General features: G+C 44.8%; 1 protein-coding gene across 2 annotated transcripts in view; it reads right to left on the bottom strand.

Moving 5' to 3' along the window:
• HIF1A (hypoxia inducible factor 1 subunit alpha) overlaps positions 1 to 25,102 on the bottom strand; it is a 273,305-nt gene that overhangs the window by 59,402 nt on the left and 188,801 nt on the right. For both annotated transcript variants that reach the window (XM_078660334.1, XM_078660333.1), the window contains exon 11: positions 9,605 to 9,727. In XM_078660334.1, the coding sequence (XP_078516460.1) occupies positions 9,605 to 9,727 (123 nt within the window). The remainder of the gene's footprint in view (positions 1 to 9,604; positions 9,728 to 25,102) is intronic.

Consider the following 25,102-nt stretch of genomic DNA (forward strand, 5'->3'; position numbering starts at 1 on the left):
TGGGAGGCAATGAAACCAGTCCTGAGAGACCGCATTCAAACTAGGCTGGGAGATGCTAGGAGGTCGCGTCAGGGTCAGGTAGCGAGTGAAGAGGTCTCCATTTTAAATTTAGAAACGGAGTATCACCAACAGAAGGGCGAGACCCGCCTCAGGAAATTGATTGACGCACAGAGACGATACAGAGAATTGGTCACGGACGAGGCGCGCACTCAGGCACTGGCGACGTTGCATCGGCTATATGATGTCGGTGACAAGTCGGGCAAACTTTTAGCCTGGCTGAGTAGGAGGGAAACTGCAGCGAGATGGGTGGATCAGATCTCGTTAACAGGGAACAGGCAGGTGAACACGGATAGAGACATAGCAGAGGCCTTCGCGGCCTATTACGAGGACTTCTACAGGGCCAGGGACCTGGGCGACAGTGAGGACGCCCAACGCTACTTAGGTGATATGGAGTTGCCGACGTTATCCGCGGAGGCTACTGCAGCCCTGGAGGCGGATCTGACGCTGGACGAAATCTCTGAAGCTGTAACGGCGTTGAAACCGGGGAAGACTCCCGGGCCCAATGGCTTCCCGGCAGAATTTTTTAAACGTACGGCGGATCTGTTACAGCGACACATGAAGACCCTCTTCACGGACGCATACCATGCAGGGAGTTTTCCGCCAGATCTGGCCTTGGCCACTATTATCCCAATCTACAAAGAGGGCAAACCCAAAAACGACTGCTCCTCCTACCGCCCAATCTCCCTCCTAAATACGGAGACGAAAATACTGGCCACTATCCTGGCTCGGCGGTTACGACAGGTGATAACGGAGTTGGTGCATATGGACCAGTCCGGTTTCCTTCCGGATAGGGCGACCAAATTGAATCTCCGTCGCACACACAACTGGCTACAGGAGGTCCGTGAGAGCAGTGAACCCCACTGGTTCCTCTCATTAGATGCGGAGAAGGCATTTGATGCAGTCCACTGGCCCTTCCTGATGGAGACCCTCCGACGTTTTGGGATTGGACCCAAATACATGCAGTGGGTCTGGCTCCTGTACTCCAGCCCGAGGGCGAGAGTGCGGATCAATGGACGGTTGTCCCGTGAGTTCCCCATTGGTAGGGGTACACGCCAGGGCTGCCCATTGTCCCCCCTCCTGTTTACCCTTACGATTGAAATTTTAGCGATACGGATTAGACAGAATCAGGATATCAGAGGTTTTAGATGGGGTACTACTGACGGCACGCAGGAAAAAATATCTCTGTATGCCGATGACGTACTATTGTTCGTGACTGACCCAGACAGGACAATTCCAGCACTGTTCGGGGAGCTAGGCGAATTCGGGGCGAGGGCGGGACACACGATCAATTGGCACAAATCGGTCCTTTATGACCCACAAGGCAAGGAGCGTCATGAGTGCCTTCCAGGGCAGCTTATTCATACGACAGACGGCTTCCAATACCTGGGCGTATATATAACGCTAGATAAGGAACGCTCCTACACTGCGAATGTAGCTCGGATCATGGTGGAAACAAGGTCAGAAATGGACAGATGGAGGCAACTCCCGCTCACCCTATTAGGTCGAGCCGCACTGTATAAAATGGTCCTACTACCCAAGTTTCTATATGCACTCCAGAATGAGTATTATCCCCTACCGTTGGCGACTTTGACTAAAATACATGCGGACCTGCGCGCCTTCCTGTGGCTGGGAAAACAACCTCGTGTAGCCCTTACCACGCTGCAGCGCCACCAATATAGCGGGGGTATCTCGCTTCCCAACCTAGAGGCGTACTACTGGGCGGAACACCTCGCACCGATTAACGAGTGGCTACATGCGGCGGCCGATCACCCCACCTATGCGCTGGAAAGGTCTCAATGGTCACGCAAATCTATATTACATTACCTATATGGGGAGTCGGTAGGCCAGCACTTCCTTCCCGCCACTAGGATAACGTTGACGGCGTGGCGTAGGGCAACAAAAAGAATGGGTTGGGACAAGAGGGTCACTCGTCAGACACCATTGTGGTGCTGCAAGTGGCTAGGAGAGCTGAATAAACTGAAAGGCTTTAGGAGATGGGATGACATAGGCATCTCCACTGTAGGGGACGTGATTGCAAAAGGAGAATTAAAGACCTTTCAGGCACTCAGAGCAGACTTTGGCCTACATACTACTCAGTACTACAAATATTTACAACTGAAACATGCATGGAGCGCACAAAACATTACACTGGCAGATCTCCCAGAGTACACACCACTGGAGGGTAGACTGCTGCAGGAACAGATGCAGGGTGGGGCGATATCCCTAACATATAAGACTCTAACCAACAATATGCTGGGTGACCTGCAAGCCCTACGAGATAGGTGGGAGGCGGATGTGGGGGACATGGAGGATTTAGACTGGGAACTCGCCCTCATGCACCCCCGTGAGGTGGCTATTAAGTCCAGACTCCGCCTCATCCAATTTAAAATACTGCACAGATCTTACTTTGACAGGGTACGACTCTTTAAAATGGGAAGGATACCAGACACAGCATGCCTTAGATGCCATCGACACACAGGTGATTTCTTCCATACACTATGGGGGTGTGAAATAATTCAAGAATACTGGGAGGAGGTGTTTCAGGAACTGGAGAATGTATTGGAGGTGGCCTTACCACGCGACCCTAGACTGGCATTGTTGGGTACGATCACAGAGGTGGACCTGCCCCGCCCCTTGACTATCTTTCTGGTACTGGCCTTAGTGGTAGCAAAAAGAGACATCGCCAGATGCTGGGGAGCGCCCGAAAAGCCGAATATGGAAGAATGGCGGAGGGGCCTGGATCTGTACATGGCGGCGGAGAGAGTTACTTATCGTGCACGGGGCTGCCCCAAAAAGTTCAGGAGAATATGGGGTAAATGGAGACAATTCCATGGACTAGATTGCCACCTTGTGGACTAGTAAATTGTGGGTGGGGAACGCCTGGGCGAGATGGTGTGCACAGTGGGGACTCATGAGTATTATGTGACTACATTAATACCTGTTCTTGTGGGCGAGACTGCCGGGTGAGATACGTCGAGAGAGGGTGGGGACCAAGGGGTAGGGGGGGGTGTGAAGGGTTGGCGGGAGGCTGTTCCGGGGATTCTGTTGGGTTTTGGTTTGTTTGTTCCTACTCTTGCTCGTTTGAAAGCAAATCTATTACTGCAGGATATGATATGATGTAATTACTGAGAAAAGTTGCGTTCTTGGCGGATAGGGCGGAATGTTGACACCCTTCCGTATGTCTGCCTTTTTCCATAGAGGTGATACTACTGATGCAACAATAAAAAGAATTTAAAAAAAAAAAAAAAGTATCGAAATAGAGTGAAAACATCACAAGTTTTACCGCGTGTGATTTATAGTCAAAAAACCGAAAGGAATAAGATGCGATGAGATGCACCGTGATTGCTAACATGCATGGTTCCTGCAATAGTGACAAAAATGAACGTGGATGATGAAAACAGGTGACCCGGTGTTCTCGATAAATAACCTAGCCCATATTGCGTGTTTACCGCAATCTGAAACGTGTGTAAGTGCTCGTGTGTCAATTACCATTTCGACCCGAAAAAACATTTGGATGCTAACTACCCAGTTAAGATATGCGTATCTTACCGCTCAACAAGTTGTTTAGTCTCCCCGAGTGTCTCCAAGACGTGTTAGCGTGTGCAATGCTTCTGACCTAACGATATTTCTGACACATTGATTATCATTTCAACTGTTTTATTTATTTTGCACATAAGCACACATTTTCACTTGTTTTTGTGAATTCGGGAGCACTTTATATTTAAGTCGACACTTTTAAGAGTTATTATTTTTACCCAATTCAAAATGGCTGCATTTTTTTCGTGCTGTTCTCGACAGTCCGTTATTTCTTTTTACTATACGCGGTCACCTGGTATGCATTCGGTATATCGCTAGGTCAGAAGCATTGCACACGCTAACCCGTCTTGGAGACACTCGGGAGACTAAACAACTTGTTTCAGATTGCGGTAAACACGCAATATGGGCTAGGTTATTTATCGAGAACACCGGGTCACCTGTTTTCATCATCCACGTTAGTTTTTGTCACTATTGCAGGAACCATGCATGTTAGCAATCACGGTGCGTCTCATCGCATCTTATTCCTTTTGGTTTTTTGTAAAACTTCTGATGTTTTCACTCTATTTCGATACTGTTAATGAAGAGTTACACGTGGTGTTTTTCACCGTAAGGTTCCACTATTATTTTCACGATTATTGCTATGAAGGAGCGTTTCCTTATGATGATAATGATATGGCACTGTTTGTTAAAGACATTAACGTTGAGTAATAGCTAGGAGATTTTATTGACCCTCATTGTGACTCATTGTTTGTTAACAGATTCCCCTGACGAAGTGCCTGTTATGGGCACGAAATGCATTGGGGGCACGAAATGCATTGGGAATATGCCGCTTCAAGTGTTTCTATGGATGTAAAACATTTATGAATGCAGAAATTTCTTGGATGTGAGATTAAACATCAAGATACATGCTAAAGATGTATTAAAATTCAACTCGATGAACCTCATGATTTTAGTTTGAAAATGTAAGTTCTAAAGTCTATGTTGAAAAATTAGAAGATCTGCTGATCCTTTAAGTTGTGCCCAGAGGGTCGTTCCCTATATCCAGGGGACGCTTTTTTTGTTAGAAATAACATAATACCAGTGGGGCGCAACACTATGCTAAGAGCAGATTTTTAGCCTAGGTGTTTTAAACTACGCTCTTAATTACACCCAAGAGACCCCCTAGTGTTTTCACACCACTTAAAGTCTTGGAAACAACACCATGTCACAGTCACCTCACGTCCTGGCACTGTGCATCATGTGTGACTCATGACTTCTACGTTTTCAGTCTGCCTATGTGCAGGGGCATAGTGAACTCTCCACCACCCCACCCCTTGCTGTAGTTCGTTCTTGATAGGCCTCTTCTGTCTGCGACTCTGCAGACAAAGGCTCAGCTCATAATGTGAAAAGGTGGGTGAGTAAATAAGTGAAGCAATGTCTGAATGGCTGGATGTGTTACTGAAAGGATGAATAGATGAATGAAAGGGGGAATGGATAGATAATGAAAGAAAGGATGGATGGATGAGTGAATGAGTGGAAGTATGGATGAGAGAAAAGGTAAATAAATGGATGTATGGGTGGAAGGGTGGATGGATGGGTAAAAGGGTGGATGGATGGGTAAAAGGGTGGATGGATGGGTAAAAGGGTGGATGGATGGGTAAAAGGGTGGATGGATGGGTAAAAGGGTGGATGGATGGGTAAAAGGGTGGATGGATGGGTAAAAGGGTGGATGGATGGGTAAAAGGGTGGATGGATGAGTGAAAGGGCAGCTGATGGGCGAGTAAATTGGTGGATGGGTGTGTAAAAGGATGGATGGATGGATGAATGAATGAAAGGGTAGATGATGGGCAAGTGAAATGGTGGATGTAAGGATTGATGAGTGAGTGAAAGGGGGTAGATGGACAAAAGGATGGATAGATGAGTGAAGTGAAAGATGAGATTAATAATTCAAGCATTCCAACCATTATAATACCATCATTGCGTCCCAATTACTTTAAGGAAGACAACAGGAAGTACATACCCCCCACCCACCCACCGGTAAAAAAATGGTGGGGAGCCACGGCCAACTGCCGATTAAGTCAAGGGAGCCACAGGTCAAAAAAGTTTGGGAACCACTGCCCAAGATGTTGGTGATGAGGAGAGTCTTGTAAGTTATACGAAAAGATTCAGCCCAAGTAAACATATTCTTTCACTATCTCAATAGGTTTGCCACCCAGTGACCATGTGAAAGACAGATTTCCATCTTCCACTAAAAGGTTTAGATATTTTGGGGACCAAGAAATTTTCGTTTGCCTATTGGTTTAGTTCATATAAGCTTCTTTGCAAGCCAACTTGGGTACGATCGAATATGACTATATCATCAGCGTACATTAAGCAGTGGATATCGTTTTGTGCTCATTTTGGTGGGGAGTTAATAATTTGGGAAAAGCACCCCGGTAGATCACTTATGTAAATGGAAAATAACATGGGTGCAAGGAGGCAACCTTGTTTTAATCCATTCATCGTAGGGATTGGATAGTCCCTTTTCCCCCCCCCATTTGAACTCTACACCATGTTGCAGTGTGCAAGAAGATAATTACTGTAAGGAGATCAGTGGGAACCCCTAGTCTCTCTAGCTTTTTCCATAGTGTTGGTCTGGCCACGCTGTCAAACTTATCATGAACAGTCTGGAGAACTGCAATGTTATCCGAAACTGAGTGTTTTGGGAGGAAGCCAGCCTGTGTCATAGCAATCACGTTATTCGAGAATGCCAAATCTTTTAGATGATCCAATACACATGCTGCGAAGATCTTTCCAGTGGCATCTAGGAGGGCTATTTGTCTGTAATTGGCTGGGTTCAATCTTGAGCCTTTTTGTTAGAAAAGGGACAACAATGCTCCCCCGCCAAGATTTTGGTATTTTCCCAGTCTCAAAAACAATATTGGAAGAGAAGGGTTACAAACTTACTCCAGTCATCGGTGTTTGTTTGTAGGACTGATCAAGATATTGTCCGGGCCCATCACTGCAGATGATCTGACCGTTTTTATGAAAGCGGCGATCAGTGTAGCCGAAAAGTCTGACAAGACCTGATCCGATTGGCTCTTTTGGGAAGGACGCTGGCTGGGAGAAAATTGGTTTAAAAATAACAAATACGTACTAAAGGATTTACATGCAGCCTAAATATATGTTATAATTAAGTCTCCCTGTTTTCCATTTTTTACGGATTTCTACAGATAAATACAGACAGAAAACAGTTTGGATTTATTTTTAAAAGTGGATGAATACAGAAAATGTGCTTCTTTTAAGTATCAAGGTGGGCAGTGCAGCTTGGAAGACCCTGGGCTTTTATTTATTCCTATAATCTCTCTAACAGATGTGACAAACGGCCTCTTGGCTAAGGTAAGATCAGACATGAAGGAAGATGGGTTATCAATGACTAGAAGTAGGCGGACATGTGCCTCTCTCTGCAGTCTAATAGCAGAAGGGGGGGGGGCGTTGTTTCATGGCTGACATTTTGAGGTGGGCTACTTAATGAGCTACTTCCCCAACACTATAAAGTGAGGAAGGCCAATGATGGCGGCCGAGGATGCAGCTAGTTTATGCTGAGCTCCGGCTGGGGCTCTGAGGCGACGAGAGTGTCCTGCGGCTCTGAGGCGCCGACCCTGGTGGCGTTGTTTGAAGCGTCCCACGACCTCCGGCGACGTGCGACCCCCCCAAAAAATTGATAAAGTGAACTGCGGCCTGTTGTCTGCTTCGGCTACGGGAACTAAAGTGAGCCTGTTCCCCGAGTGGTGACGGTGTCTGGCGGGTGAACGCACCAGCAGTGGCCGCTACGGCGGCTAGGAGACCTCCGACACCCTGATCCCTCCAATGGCCCGGGGACCTCGATCCGAGCAACGGCGGGGGAAGTGAGCTGTGCTGTGTTGCTTCGGCGGGGGTCCAACGGGAGACGTAACAGCGCCGATGGACCGGCGAGAAGGGCTGTACGGGACACTCCGGACCCGCCTTGAATTCCGGTTACACCGGGACCCACGCGATCTTGTGCGGCCGCATTGATCACCCCCTGCCGCATAACGCTGCCCACAAGTGACTCCCGGCAGCACCGGAAAGACCAATCTATTGGGCGCTGGTAATGGTCTTAGTGGTGAGTGGCTGGGGTCGGACATCGAAACACCGGGTCGGGGATTTAGCCACCTATACAGCCCAGGACACGGCGGATGCTGCGAGGCAGACCCCCCTGATTAACACAGGCACAAACGGTAGGAGCATGATCAATATAATTAAGATGCCTGCTGCAGCATGTGCACAGGTAAAGGAAAACCCCTCGCTGCCCAATCGATCGTAGCCAGTTGAATGGCTAATTCACGACCCCTTAAATATTGAAAAAAGACCTTCATCCATTTTGAGCTCACAGATATATTTCATTGACATTCACTGCAAAATGGCAGCTATCGGCCCTCCACGCTAAGAAGCTGGCAATGGAAAGAGGACTGCGCACAAGAGACAAACAAAGGTCTACAGCTACTAGCTCAGTCACTCTCGACCAAGTGGCGGCCATCTTGGAATGGCTCTGTACATATATAGTTTTTCAATGATCGTCCTGATGGGTTTAGATTAATATAGGGAATTTAATTATTTTCTTACGCATATACAATTTTTTAACTACTTTCCCCCTTAATGGGCATAGACATGCAGGAATTAAAGGATAGTAAAAGACGCCAACAAGGACCACAGCAAGTCTTGTAGATGTGCTGAATAAGCAATAGACTAAAGGATACCGCTAAGTGAGTGTCACTACTGCAGGACCACCCTGTAGTGTTGTATACCTATCTTCAGCATCCACGCACTTCTGACCCGATAGTGCAGAAGCCTGCTAAACACCTCCCAATCGCATGGATGGTTCGCTCTGGACTACAGATACCACAGACCGAGGCATGGAACGGTACCCCTCTATTGCCGAGATGACCTACCACTTAATCTTGACACTGGACTTAACGACTCTGTGACCCCATCTGAGCTATGGGCCCATTTACTCTAACTTCCTGGGCCCCTGAAATGTATTACTCTACCACTACCGATCTGCCAGAACTACTGCTTCTCAGCCCCCTGTTACTACCGCCCCCCGCATATTGGGGACTTGTTTCTTATGTGTTTGACTATGCAACTGTAACTATTGTAACCTTGTTTTTCCCTGACCGCCGAGACCTGAGCAACATGGCTGATGCCCGGTGGAGCTGCTAGACAGCTATAGAGGAGATCCGCCCTGGCTCACCACCTCGGCTGTCACCTACCTAGCCGGACATTGGACACTGTTCTCCCCGTCTCGTTGATGCAACCTGGTTTTTTTTCCATGACCGCGGAGACCTGAGCAACATGGCTGATGCCCGGTGGAGCTGCTAGACAGCTATAGAGATCTGCCCTGGCTCACCACCTCGGCCGTCACCTTCCAGCCGGACATTGGGCTCTGTTCGCCTGTCTCCCCGCCATGTCTCCTTCCTCCCCCTCCCTTCGACGAATTACTGTAACATTGTTGTTTTGCCTATGTTTTACTATGCTCTGGTAACGGATGTAATTTGTAACTTGTAATGCTACGATTCCTCATGTAAAGCGCTCTGATACCTTCGGGTCTAGCCAGCGCTATATAAAACTCTTCAAATCAATAAATAAATAAATAAATAAATAAAGGTTGGGCCTCCCAGAGCGAACAGCTGGAATCAGCTGAGAAGACACAACTTAGATCTCATATAGCTGCATGGACTTTGCTATTGATGAGGTTTATCATCCATTTGAAATGATGCAGACTCCATTAAACTCTTCCACTTCTCACCCAAGGTGAAAGAGCATCTTAGCACCAGTTATGACGATAATGGTATCATGAAAGTGCAGGACATAAAGTTAGAGTACTTAGTATTATTACAAATCACAACTACCATAATCCTGGAAGAAAGAACGTAATTTAATTATGTTGTAAACAGTTCATAAAAGATCATATTTCTTAGGTTGGCATTTTCAACACTACATATTACATTCTAGATTAAATTCGGCGTACCTTAGTGGAAAAAGGGGCTTTAGCTTCTGTGTCTACGGCAAACAGTTTCTCTACTAACTCCAACTTGAACTCGTTAGAAATATCACTATCAACGTCAAAGCAATATTCACTCGGAGAACTGGGCTGTAAAGACAAATTCTTTATTTTATAAGATACTAATTTTTCACATTTGAAAAGGTCTTACAAGGAAAAGACAATTGCATGGGTAATTAATGCAAAAATCACCCTAATTAAAATTACCTTATTACACATTTTCACACGTAAATAAACAAGAAACTAAACAATTATTTTTGCTAAACATGCATCAAACATAATGGCAATCTCAGAACTAGATACACATCTACTCAGATTTCTCATCATTAGAATACATTATACATTTTTAAAATATGCTGGACAGATTATTATTACATCAAAAGAGACCCTGATCTCCTTAATCGCTTAGGAGCTGGCGACGTGACATTCGCTCACGTCTTTCACATTACCTCTGTAGTGTGGAGACCATGATTGTGATGTTCCAGCACTTGGCGCAGGAAATGAATGGTGCAAGCACCAGAGAGATTCCCCTTTTTCAGCCCCTAAGCTCAGGCTACTGGGAAGAGCTTCTTGGGGAGGCACAGAGGTTTTTTTTCCTTCGGAATGACAATCAGTGCACATACGTCATTAACGTAAAAAGTGAAAGTAAAAAGCAGTGCATTCTGGGTAAGAAAACATAGTGAAATACATGCAAACCACAAAGCCCTTGACACCTTCAGGTTTTCAGAAATGTCTGGGTTGCTAAGTTTCTACGGATGCCGGCTGAGTCAGGGCCGAAAATACTGCAGCAAACAATCTCACCAAAGCAAGTGAATTTCAAAAAGAAAGAAATGTGGGGGTTTTCTTGTTCCACTTCAAGGGGCTTTCATGTCGTGGGTGATCGCATCTGCCACACAAGTGGAGCTGTTTTTATTCTGAGCAGTGTGGGACATAGAACAGCAGAGCATTTGTTATTATCAACTGAATTTCTCTCCATTTTGACTTCCAAACCTAAGCTAGTGTGCAAGAAAAGGCACATTTTGCCAACTCCTCTTGTAGTATTACCCCCTTCTGGTCCCAGTTTGGTTTCCCCTTGGTTACACATATTAGTAGCTTTAGGCTGCCTTTGCTTTGCGAAGTCACACATAATACATTAGCTTTCATGACGTATTATTTTAGCATGCTACACATATTTGTTATTTAGTTACTCTTCTTGGGGCTTAGTCTGAAAATTGCATACAAGGTCAAACAACATGGTGTACTGTCTTTTCTGTGCCCGGTCAGAAACATATATTAAGGTTTACAGACACAACACGATAGCAGCAGGTTTTCTAACACAATAGTTTCTACAATATAAACTGTGTCTCGACCCCTTTAAGGTTAGCAGGGAGAATTCTAGCAGAGGGACCCGTCTTTGAAGGAAGTAGCAGCCTTGCGTAAACTGAGTTTACACCTACGAGGACTACCTAACTACACACACCAGGAATGGAGTTCGGTGCTAATCCCAGAGGTCACTACTATATCCCTGTGCTCACATAGTGAGGGTAGGCTAAGAGAGCTATATTAAGTTACTATGGTCGGGCTGTTCATAGTTTACAGTTTGTCAGTAATGTTAATTACTTTTCTAAAATTGTATCTGTTGACTAATCACAGAAAACCTGCTTCAAAATAGACTATGATAGTTTCGAAAAATATATTGTAAACTTCCTTTGTTTCTTTCTTCGGTTTACGATTGATATGCAGGAAGCGAGAACAAAAGGTGATGATGTTTCTGACATGTTCTAGGTTTGCCGAAATAATCTGTTACTCTGGAAAGATTAGGAGTGCAGGTGAGGCACAATGAGTTAGTCAGATTTGGGCCTAGAGGTACTGATGTGGTAGAGAGACTCAATCCTGACATTTTGACGTCCTGTTCTCCCAAGGCACAGTTCTGTTTCCACACAGAATCCCTGCAGCACTCTCTGAATCAAATGATATTAGCAGTAACCACAAACTCAAAGTTGTACAAATATTCACTATTCCTAAACTCAATCTTGGGACACATTTCAATGTACAGGGTTACTTTATATCCATCTTTCAATCTTTAGGTTTTACTATAGCTGCAGCTTAGTTGATGATTTAAGACTAAGTGGAATGAAAAAGAACAAAGAGTGGGATCTTTACAAGAGGTATGGCTAAAGGCGTGTAACTGATTACTTCTTGAGAAGTGCTGTCTATGTAATTATGGACATGACTTAACACCTTCAGCGCGGCGTGAATTTTCGCGCTGTGCTGAAGGTTCTAATGAGCCAACGGGCTCATGACGGAACGGTTCCGTCATGAGCACTGCTCAACCGACGCTCATGACGGAACCGTTCCATCATGAGCATCGAAGGGGTTAAAACATCAAAATAAGATCCTGTCCTTCACAAATCCTGCCATGTGGCTAGTTCTTCTATGAGAACATTCTGTTATCGCATCCAGACATATCATACCATAAAGGAGAGATGCCTAAAACAAGCAAGACTTCTAGGCTTTCCCAATGCTTGTTAGCAATATCAGATACATCAGTAACAATGATATTGTTGTGACAAGTTATAACTGAATGTTTTAATTCTGAAAACAAGAGACTGAATTAAATGTTACATCTTTGGATGGGGTGGTGGTCTTTAGAGTGCCACAATCATTTATGTTCTCCCCTTCGCAGCACTTTTCTCAACAGTCTCTTTGAGACACCTTCTCCGCTCCCCCTTTCCTCCCCACATCTTTCAGAAATCCTCCATCTGAATATTTAACACATCACGTTCCTCTTCTGCACCCTCTTTTCACTCTTTCCAACTTCTTTGCAACTCTTCCTTGCAACTCCTTCACTTAACTACCCCAACCCCCCAAACTCCCCCCCCAACACACACACACACACACACACACACACACACACACATACACGTGTTACCATCCTTGTGGGGACTATGTGTGAATACCAGCCTTGTGGGGACTAACCTTTCCCAATGTTTTTAAAATACACTAATAACAGAAAAATGTTAAGAAAAAATTCACTATACAGGATCCTGCTTCAAATTTGCAAATATATTGTTATTTAATCATGCGCACAGCACCATCCTTGTGGGGACTTGAACACGTGCTACCATCCTTGTGGGGACCTAGTCTGTAACACTATTTGTGATTGAATACAGTCAAAGGTACATGGCTAAATGTTTATTTTATCAACAATATACACAAACAACATTATAATCTATTCATTTACGAATTGCTGCATATATACTAGGGGTATACATTAAAGACAGATTCTGTTAATGTGCCAGAAAACATCATATCACGTTTAAAGAAAGACCCTTAAAGCTGTATTTAACCTATTTATTAGTGCTTAAAATCTTAGGAGATAAGGGAACGAACACAAAGAAATTAACATATGAAACTAAGTAATATGGTCAAGGGGAACCTAGAGCTTGATTAGCTGCTAACATGTTTGCCAAAATAGATGTTCAAATCCCCACAGAGATAGTGGGTGAAGATCATTGTGTTTAAGTCTCCATACCAATAGTGTGTACATTCAAAGCTTAAATCCCATTATAAAGAGTGTGAAGCTAATGAAGTTCAAGTCCACACAGAGGTTGGGTGTAATTATAGGAATGCTCAAGTCCCCACAGAGATGGTGTGTTATTATAGCGATGTTCAAGTCCCCACAGAGATAGTGTGTTATCATAGAGAGGTTCAAGTCCCCACAGAGATGGTGTGTTATTATAGTGATGCTCAAGTCCCCACAAATATAGTGTGCTATTATACAATGTTTAAGTCCCCACAGGGATAGTGCATGTAGGTGATTGTGTTTAAGTCCTCATTAAAATAATGCCCAATTCACAAAGGTAAACTTAGACCAAAAGTCTAACTTTTCTACTTTTCAGAGTTCACAAAGGTAAACTTAGACCACAAGTCTAACTTAACTACATTTCAGTGTTCACAGAGGTAAATTTAGACCAAAAGTCTAACTTTACTACTTTTCAATATTCACAATGCCCCATACAGAGAATGTGAAGCTGATGATGTTCAAGTCGAAGCAAACACAATGAGATGATGAAACTTTTCAGTCACATACCCCCAGTCACAGATCTGGGTTGAAACCATCATCGTTCTGTAGCTTAGTTCGTCACCCCAGTTCAGACCCAGCTAAATGCAAATCAGCCTTGACCCTGTGCATTGTGACAACCCCTAGTGCTTTCTGACGAAACAGAGTTTGCATTTAATTACAGGAAAGGTCAAGTCCCCACAGAAATGATGTTTTTATAGTGATGTTCAAGTCCCCAAAAAGATAGAGTTTTTTTTATAGTTTTTTCAAGCCCCCACAAAGATAGTGTGTTATTATAGCGATGTTTAAGTCCCAACAGAGATAGTGTATGAAGATTATTGTGTTTAAGTCCTCATTAAAATAGGGCCTGATTCACAAAGGTAAAGTTAGGCACAAAATCTAACTTTTCTACTTTTCAGTTTCACAAATGTAAACTTAGACCAAAAGTCTAATTTTACTACCTTTCAGTTTTTCAAAGCCCCATACAGAGTGTGGAAAAGTAAATTTTGCCATGTTCTGTGTCCCTACGCCTCATCCATCATATGTTATGTGTGCATGACCAATATGCATATGTTATTCCCCATGTCCGATTAATGACGCAATTACAGTTGTGTCCACCTCTAGTATGCCAGTTTCCAGGCCTCGTGAATACTACGGATATCAGGCCTATGTAAAGCTACGTTGCCACGTTTCTCAGTGTGCACGTTATTTCATTATAAAGTCCCCGTTTCCAGGCCTCAAAAGGGCCTGGACATCAGATTCAGCTCCTGTCTCCTGAAGCCTCGCTGAGGAGCGATTCAGCCCCCACCTGTATCCTCGACCTTTCACTTACTTCCTGCCTCGCAGTGCCCGGTGCAGCTTGGCTCTGCCTCTGAGTCTGCCAAAAGTATGTTATAGTTCCAGTTATCAGTTCAGTCCTCCTTCTCTGCATTCCTAAGCTACTGAACTGCATCAATAGTTTCCGTCATTGTCTAGCCTTCACGTCTCCATGTTAAGAGAAATACTGTATTTAATGGTCATTTAATATTCTTCATCACGCACTACATGTAGAATAATGCATGGTCCAGTCTTAGAGTCAGTTAGCTTTTCCCCTCATGACTTCTAGTTTATATCAACATGTTCTCTAAACATCAGATACTAGATAGAGTTTAGGTACATGTCGCTCCGACCCTCCAGACTTTAGTCTCTGCTCCTAGCACAGAGTTCATAGCCCCCAGCTTCTCCTCGTAACACGTCATTGCCAGTTTGCGCGCACCACCAGGTTAGAGGTCCCGGCTCCTTAGGTAGCCCCCTCCAATGTTTCCGCCCCATTCATGACATATTCTGTTACGTTTGCACCACATGTCTATGTATACGCCCAGTTACACCTACTTTTACTCTTATCTTTCGCGACTGCTACGCGTCACGCCTTCTGCTCCACCCACTGCTACGCCTACTGCAATGTAATGCTATGTGTTTGCGTTATGTATATATGCTCTTGTATTGTTATTAAAAGGCTAGCGCGCTCATCCCAGATCCTGGCCCCCGGCAGCTGCCATCCTATTCCCGTGCAGGTTGTCCTGTTCCTGTCCTTATGCTGTATTAAACCTGCAAAACTCCTACTACCTCGAATCTTGACTCTTATTTATTGAGCTATCTGTTATGATATATGTCTAGTCAAAAATAGGGTATTATTTATTTATTTACCACATAATGGCGCCCGAACAGGGACTTGCCCTTTCCCCACGCGTCGGTGAAGCCACGCCGACCCCCTGACCCTCTGCAGCCGTGACGGAACCATACCGGCCACGTGCAGATATTTCTGCTTCAAGTATCCCTCAGGCCCACGGAGGAGACGGAGGAGGCGGTCCAGCATCCAAACGAGACGGTGGAGGAACGCGGCGAGTCCCGACCAGAGCCCAAGCCAAGAGTCCAAGGTCCGAGGTATCCGGAGGCCCACCCGTAACTGAAGTCCGAAGTTCGTCGTCCGTCGTCGTAGCAGTCCAGTCCAGTCCGAGGCTTTCCGTTCTTGCTGCCCGGTGAGTACCATTGCTGGGGTAGTATCTAGACAGGGTCAATCTAAATTGACTCTGGTCCGTGGGTTGGTGGTACCCAGGCCCACAAACGAAGTGTTCACCTAGGTGGATACGGGTCTTGATGCGTCCCTTTATGGGACCGGTATGTTCCGTACTGTTTCAACAGTGCATCCAGTAACTCTAGTCTGTTCCGTTCTCGAGAAATTCTTGTGTTTCTGTTCTCAGTATTCCAGGTAATATTTCTGTCCGAACTGTAATGTTATGATGTTGTTCAATGTATTTCCAATGTCGTGGTATGCCTGAATTGTTTTCCCAATTGTTATTGTTCCTCGTCTATTGTATTGTGTTCCGATTCAAGTTTACAATGTCTCTCTTTTCGAGATTACGTCAGTTAAAAACTAGAAAGGGTTTGTTAGAAGAAGCAGTTCCTGTTCCGTCTAGGGACAGTCCAGGTCACTTTATGTATCAGAAACATGGCATAAGCGCCATATTGTATCTAGATTTATGGGTAGATTATACCAAACAGTTAGAAGAAAAGTATAGATGGCCCGTATCGGGTACATGGGATGCCGAATGCATCATGCGAGTAGAAGAAGCATTATGGAAAAAGAAAGCCAGACAGTCACAGAAAGATGCCATCGAGTTATGGCGTAAAGAATCTCATAAAAGAACCGAAAAAGAAATCAGAAAGTCAGAACTAAGTAGAGAATCCCAAGAACGAGCCCAAGAAAGAGAATTAATCGAGATAGGTGAACGAGTTAAAGCTGAACAATCAGACAGACAGAGGCATGCCCTTATTAAGGGTATGTATCCTCTTCTTGCTGAGGGCTTGCCAAAAGCGACCCCGGAGGCATCCAGTAATTTCCCGCCACCATTAGTTCCGACCAAGCTACGTCACAAACCGACCGCAGCTGATATTTTTATTTCGTCCTATCTGGACGACACAGTCCCCGAATATGCAAATCCTGTTCACGTTCCGCCAGTCCCTGTAAATCAGGTAATTCCTGCTCCTCCAGACACCGGGGTGCCCTTAACAGCCCCCCCGGGTCAGCCCGCCATACAAGTCCAGCCCACGTTACAATTACCGACCCTGCCAGGACGAAAAGCATCAGTTGATGATTCTAGTTTAGGGGCCGCAGGAGGAGGTCTTCCTCAAACCCCGCCGCCATACAAGCGTTTATCAGCACTCGAATTACATGCTCAAGCATCACAGCGTACTCCTAAAAGTAATAAGTCTGTTGCAGAAATCAGGCAAACCCTTGGCGAATGTGTCTATGACCCAGTTCCAGGCGAATTTAATATGGTTTTATATTCCGTACGCATAAGGAGGGTGACCGAGTATCTAGTCACCTTGCCGAATATGAAAGAAGATCTAGACAGAATATATCGTTTCATCCGTACAGGGGATGATCCAGAAAGTATTAGTAATGCCATGTCTCAAAGGAAAGCCGAGATTCAGCGCATGATATTAAAGTTCTTAATTAACTGTCTAATAAGAGAACAAGATTACCCGTCTAAAGATCCAGCCGAAATGAAAATCCTGACAAAGTGGAGTGATAATATAGCCGAAGGAAAGCACAATACCATTAGTGCCATGGAAAGTATGTACAAGAAAATCCGTAGAGAGATAATAAAGATACACGAACAGCGTAAAGCAGCACAAGTAAGCGAGAAAGAAAGTACCTCTGATCCTGAAGAGGAAGACGACGAGAATACTGCCAGAATAGCGTATGTAGGGAAACCTAGATTTCCAGATCGCCATTTACGTCTAGAACACAAGTCTATTTTCCATCATTCAGCACCAGAACAAGGTTCCCTAGAACAAGTATTTCAAGCTACCGATCACATTCTGAAATCACGAATCGGTTATAGTGAATTAAGTACTATGCATGAACAGGAATTAGTGCGATCAGCAGTCCGATGGATTACTGATTCTACCACTTTTCCAGACGAAATAGTGGCACAAATGTTTCTGAAATTGCCCCCAGCCGAGCAACGACTGGTGGGTATGTATATGATTCAGCACCTCATTACTCTGTATGAGGGTCAGCACTCTGATCCAGGTCCGTTACATGATATCCTGAACGAGTTACTCCAGTATAAATGGAGAGGTCTAGGTACCGATTTAATTAGTGTCATTCTAGAACAGCGTCACAAATATAGAACATTCTTGAACCCGCATTTTGTTCATGTCTCACCCCCAGAAAGTAAATCATTCTACATAGACAGACAGAATCCGTTACGAGAAGTCCACCCAGTTAAAGGAACGGGTGGCGAAATGCAGCGAGTGTTTGTATACACTCCAATCACAAAGATGGAACTCCTTGAAATGAAGAAATTAATTCCCTGTCATGACAAAGATCCAGCAGGGTTCCATAGAGAATTAAAAGACATGCTCCGTATGGGAGAATACACTTACCCAGATATCATTAAAATGTTAAAGGTCCTGTTGCCCGCAGGGGTGTATGAAAAGCTAAAGGAAAAAGAATGGGAGGTGGGAGAGAAAAAGATCGATTGGACAGTTCTAGAAGCTGAAGACAAGGCACGAGTACCAGGTACCGGTCTTGGAGATAAATGTAAAGAATTACCAGAATTATTGATTCAAGTTTTACCCAGATTATTGACAACTAGAAAAGAAGACTGGGATGCAATCTCAGCCTGTAAACAGAAGCAAGATGAAGATATTAGTGATTTTTATTCTAGATTTGAAAAATGTTTCAGTATCAACAGTGGTCTCAAGACAAGTAGTGAGTCATACCCTCACCTTTTTGTTACTAAATTAGTCGAGAATTCAAGTCCACCAATTAAAAACCGAGTTTTGAAAGTCGAAAGCACCTGGCAAGCTAATACTCCGTCCCAGATGCTCCAGATGCTCCAGTATCACCAGAATAGAATCAGGGAAGAGCAAGAACACGAGAGAAAACGTATGAAAGACACGAAAATGAAAGTGCTAGTTGCACAATCTGTTCCTCAAGACAGTCAGAAGAGGGGTCCGAATCAAGCCAGTCATCCTGCAGCTCCCGTTAAAGGGAACTGCAATTATTGTAAACAGCCAGGTCATTTTATAAATGAGTGTGCAGTTCTGAAACACAACATAGCTACTGGTAAGACAAAAGAAAGACCACGTCCGCCTAGACAAGAACAAGTTTCACAGACTCCTCAGCCACAGAATGCACCACAGACAGTTACAGTACCGCAGCCTATTGCTGCAACACAGCACGTTACATCGCAGATGTACCAGTATGCACAGTCTGAGTATCCAGAGTACCAGCCATACTCATGAAACAGCCTAGAGAGGGAGGTAGGCTTGCCTCTCATCGAGATACCTGTAGATCAAGAAGGTCCCTATGTTCACAGTCAAGTATTAGGGAAAGACAGAAAGTTTTTGATTGATACAGGGGCAAGTAGGACCACAATTAGTCATGCCGAAGTTCCAGGGGCTCCGCTCTCAGGCTCAAGAAATGTTTCCCTTGGATTTTCAGGAAAGCCTATCGTAAATGAGATTTCAAAGCCAGTTACTCTAGAAGTAGGTCCATTGTCCCGCACTACTGATCTGTTACTTACTAAGTCCTGTCCAGAAAACCTATTAGGCATTAAAACACTGAAAGAATTAGGTGCAGTCATATGCTGTTCCCCAGAGGGAATACGTCTGTTCCTACGTGACTTTAAGGGTCACTATGTATTACGAGATTTTGATTCCAGACTGTCTAATGTTCCGCAGCACTTATGGGCGCAAGGTCCAACTGATGTAGGTTACATGCAAATCACACCCTATCGTGTGACTCTCAAACCAGGTGTAGTGTTACCACGAATCAGGCAGTATAGATTGCCACCCGAGGCTGTAGCAGCCTTATCCAAAATTATTGACGAGCTCATCGCTCAAGGAGTAGTTGTAGAAACTGACTCCAATGTATGCAATTCTCCGATCATTCCAGTCATGAAACGTACTGATCCAAATGCACCCCCAGTATATCGATTAGTGATTGATTTACGGGAACTTAATAAATGTATTATTCCGCAGTACCCAGTTGTCCCAGACATCTCTTCCCTATTGACAGCCATTGATTCCGAAGCCACGTTCTTCACAGTAATAGACCTCAAGAATGCATTTTTTAGTGTTCCTATTCATCCAGACAGCCAGTTTCTTTTCGGATTCTGTTTAAATGGAAGGAGCTATATGTTCACACGCGCTCCTCAAGGTTTCACAGAAAGCCCTAGTATTTACAGTCAAGCACTTAAGAGACAACTAGATAATGTTCACATGCCAACTGACACTGCCCTGCTCCAGTATGTCGATGATCTCCTGATCACAGCCCGTTCTGAACGTGACTGCGAGCGAGCGTCACTCACGGTTTTGTATTTCCTAGCCGAGATGGGGCACAAGGTGTCACCTTCGAAGCTTCAATTCTGTGTCCAGCAAGTGGTATACTTAGGACACTTACTGTCCAAGAGGGGTAGGCAGTTGACACCAGACCGTATCCAGTTGATAGCGAGTCTTCCCCAGCCCAGAACCCAGAAGGAGGTACGTGCCTTTATTGGCCTTACTTCTTATTGTAGACAATGGATTCCCCAGTATGCATTCCTAGCCAAGCCACTGATACAGTTAACGACACAGGAGGCAGCCGTATCGACTGTTCTCCCTTGGACATCTGAACATACACGTAGTTTCAACGAGTTAAAGAACGCCCTATGCCAAGCTCCAGTTCTAGCTACACCGAACTACAGTAAGCCTTTTACACTTTTTGTCACTGAACGTGAAGGTACAGCATTATCTGTTCTCACACAAGATCAAGCAGGACAATACAAGCCCTGTGCTTATTTTTCGAGCACACTAGATCCAGTCGCCCAGGCGTTGCCTGCGTGCCTCAAGTCAGTTGCAGCCACAGCACTAGCTATCAGACAAAGTGATTCCATAGTTTTAGGACACTCCTTGACAGTACAAGTCCCACATTCAGTAGAAGTTCTTTTAAACCGAACACAAACTCAGCACTTCACAATTGCACGTTTAACAGGTTATGAATTGACACTGTTCCAGCCACACATAGTAATTAGACGCTGCAACGTCCTGAATCCTGCTACACTGTTACCATCAGTTAGTTCAAATCCTGCCGCACACGACTGTGTGGAAGTAGTCAACATTACGACAAAGCCAAGACAAGACCTGACAGACATTCCGTTACCAGACTCCGACCTGACACTTTATGTGGATGGTTCATGTATGAGAACTAGTACAGGAGAACTAGTCGCCGCGTATGCAGTGACTACTGACACCGAAGTTATTGAAACACACCGTATTGACACTCTGTCCGCTCAAGCAGCAGAGCTAGTTGCTCTGACACAAGCCTGCATACACGCCAAGAACCTGAAAGTTAATGTTTACACAGATTCACGTTACGCATTTGGAGTTGTACACGACTTTGGAGTGCTCTGGCAGGAGAGAGGTTTCATGACTTCTCATGGAACCAAGATTCAGCATGGTCTCCTTATTCAAGCTCTGTTAGATGCCATACATTTACCGACATCCATTGCTATCATGAAATGCAAAGCACATACGAAAGTCACTGACATTATTTCTCAAGGTAATGATCTAGCAGATCGCACAGCCAAGCTTACAGCACAGACTCCAGACACTCAAGCTAATCCGACACAGACACACACTCCAGATCCGATTGCATGTATGACAGTTAAAGACCCCACCCAAGATGTCATAGATATCCAGTTACATGCTACTCCTGAAGAAATCAAGAAATGGTCCGAACAAGGAGGGGTCCAGACAGATCAAGGATGGTTAACAAAGGGTAGAGCCACATGGTTTCTCCCCGACTCTATGGTTCAAGTCATCATTAATACCGCACATAGTCCAGCACATTTAGGAGAAAAAGCAATGTTAGACAGTATCCAGAACATTTGGTTTAACAAGCATTTACGAGCTGCAGCCAAGCAGAAAGTCCGTACCTGTATGATATGTTGTCAGTTTAATCCAGGTAAAAGTGTCCCGGTGGAACAAGGTGGTTTCCAGCCTCCTGACCACCCTTTTGAGGTCCTCCAGATGGACTATATTCAGATGGAGCGATGTCGAGGTTTCAAGTATGTCCTTGTAGTTGTATGCGCTTTGTCCAGATGGACAGAAGCATATCCAGTCCCAGATTACACAGCCGCGACCACTGCCAAGCAGTTGGTTCGTGAGTTTTTCCCTCGATATGGACTCCCTAGAGTCGTATATTCTGATAACGGTCAGCCATTCTCATCTGAGTTGATGAAGCACGTTTCCCTGTTGTTAGGGTACCAGTGGAAGTTCCATTGTGTACGCCATCCTGAAGCAGCCGGTCTAGTCGAGAGACATAATCAGACTCTGAAAATTCGAATTGCAAAAATATGTAAAGATAAGGGTGTGGACTGGCTAGTAGCTCTGCCAGTCGCTTTGTTTTATATGCGCATGGTCGCACATTCCAGATCAGGTCTGTCCCCGTATGAGGTCGTATTCGGCCGCCCCCCTAACATGTGGGGTACTCCTAGACCCCGAAGTATTACTGATGTTTCATGTAATATGCTGACAGATTACCTAGCTTCCTTGATGTCTGCCCTCAACTCATGTCGTTCACAGGTTGCTGCCGCATTTCCAGACAATACCGAGGTGGCACCGCATGAAATCGTTCCAGGTTCCATGGTGATGGTCCGTAACTTTGACAGATCAAGTCCGCTGGAGCCTCGATGGAAAGAGCCCCGTCAGGTCCTCCTCACCACCCGTACAGCCGTGAAATTGGAAGGATGCCGCGGCTGGGTGCATCTTTCGCACGTCAAGAAATTCTACGGATTGAAACCGGTCTCTAAGAACATTTTCCAGGATATCAAGACTTGTCAAAACATTGTTCCTAAGGACTGTCCCGCAAATGACATTGATACAACCCCTCCCCTGGTAGAGAAAACTCCGCAGCAGGAGTATAAGCAAAAACTCCGGTCTAGTAAAATAAGTCAGTCAGTTTGATTGTCTAAGTCCTCCCCTAGGTGAAACGGTTAGACTGTTTCTGACATGTATAAAATAGACCCCCATAGTGAGAGAGTTAGTAAAAACTCAAACAGATGTATCGTTTTTCTAAGTTTCATATTATTCATCAGCATTATGATTTCCTGCATCAGTTATGCCTTTTTCCTATATTTCCCAGTTCTTCATGTAAATAAGTCTGCTAATGCTACAGCAGAGCACACGTTTAGTGATCTGCCTCCTCACGAATATTCATACCGCCTCGCTATGCGTAATAACTCATTTATCCGCATGTTACATTACTCACACCAGACCAGCAATGCCACTAATTGTTGGGTGTGTGGTCGACTCCCCCCTTTCCAGACACCGAAGGGAGTTCTGCCACTTTTTCCTTATCCGTTCTCACATAATGGTTCGTGTGGAGCATGGTCCACGTTAACGTCATCCTCAACAGATATGTCTTTTCTTAACAGTACATGTTTCCCAGACAAGCAAGGTCTCCCCCACCGAACAGGTTTAGATCTAGAAAATGAAGTATATAATTTAGGTAATTATTCGTCGAATTTTATGGTCCTGAATGTTCAGTCTGATACTACTCCAGACTTACCCGCTATTTCAGTACTACCAGTCAAAGGCGAATTATGTGTCCGAAATAAGGGTTCCGTACACGTAGGACATAGTGATTGTACTACTATTGTCAAGTATAGTGACAGTGGGAAATCTATTTTTAAAGCTTCACGTCATTCTTATTTTGTTTGTGGTCAAACCGCATATGTTCGTCTGCCCCTCGATTGGGAGGGAACCTGTTACATTGCCTTCCTACTGCCACCAGTTTTTCTAGCCCCACCTGACTACCATAGGAATTCCTTCCTAGTACATACTAGACACAAGAGAAATCTCCCGATTGTCGATTATACTGAAACTGCTGCAGAGCAATTCATAGATATTGATAAAGGTGTGTTCCCTTATTTAGGTACAGTTGTAAACAGTAAGCTAATCCGTAGGTTAACAAGAACCCTTGAGGCTGTAGTAGATGAGACTGCCTCCGCTCTAAGTAACTTAACCGAAGAGCAATCCTTTATGAGAATTGTTGTGCTCCAGAATCGTCTCGTCCATGACGTCATACTGGCCGATAGGGGCGGGGCCTGTAGACTCATCGGATCTAGTTGCTGCATTTTCATTCCAAATAACGCGCCGTCTGTTTATTCAGCTATAACCAGACTTCATAAAATTGCCCATCTGTTACATCAAGATCCAGGCACCTGGACATGGTCCGGTTGGTTCTGGAATATAATTTCCGCATGGGGATGGAAAGTCCTGTCCTTTCTAGGTATTGCAGTAGCGATCATATTCAGCTGCTGCCTCTGTATACAATGTGGCCCTGCGATTTGCGGCATTTGTGCTACCTCTTGTATTCCTAGTCCCAAGCCCCGTTCTAAAACCCGTTCCAGGATAATTCGAGACGAGCAAATGATACTATATGAAATGATAGATGGTATCATGAATATTGATGTTTCCTGATGGAAACGTAGTGACAAGGAGGGAATGTGGAAAAGTAAATTTTGCCATGTTCTGTGTCCCTACGCCTCATCCATCATATGTTATGTGTGCATGACCAATATGCATATGTTATTCCCCATGTCCGATTAATGACGCAATTACAGTTGTGTCCACCTCTAGTATGCCAGTTTCCAGGCCTCGTGAATACTACGGATATCAGGCCTATGTAAAGCTACGTTGCCACGTTTCTCAGTGTGCACGTTATTTCATTATAAAGTCCCCGTTTCCAGGCCTCAAAAGGGCCTGGACATCAGATTCAGCTCCTGTCTCCTGAAGCCTCGCTGAGGAGCGATTCAGCCCCCACCTGTATCCTCGACCTTTCACTTACTTCCTGCCTCGCAGTGCCCGGTGCAGCTTGGCTCTGCCTCTGAGTCTGCCAAAAGTATGTTATAGTTCCAGTTATCAGTTCAGTCCTCCTTCTCTGCATTCCTAAGCTACTGAACTGCATCAATAGTTTCCGTCATTGTCTAGCCTTCACGTCTCCATGTTAAGAGAAATACTGTATTTAATGGTCATTTAATATTCTTCATCACGCACTACATGTAGAATAATGCATGGTCCAGTCTTAGAGTCAGTTAGCTTTTCCCCTCATGACTTCTAGTTTATATCAACATGTTCTCTAAACATCAGATACTAGATAGAGTTTAGGTACATGTCGCTCCGACCCTCCAGACTTTAGTCTCTGCTCCTAGCACAGAGTTCATAGCCCCCAGCTTCTCCTCGTAACACGTCATTGCCAGTTTGCGCGCACCACCAGGTTAGAGGTCCCGGCTCCTTAGGTAGCCCCCTCCAATGTTTCCGCCCCATTCATGACATATTCTGTTACGTTTGCACCACATGTCTATGTATACGCCCAGTTACACCTA

This window comes from Lissotriton helveticus, chromosome 9, assembly GCF_964261635.1.
Source record: "Lissotriton helveticus chromosome 9, aLisHel1.1, whole genome shotgun sequence".
NCBI classification, from domain to species: domain Eukaryota; kingdom Metazoa; phylum Chordata; class Amphibia; order Caudata; family Salamandridae; genus Lissotriton; species Lissotriton helveticus.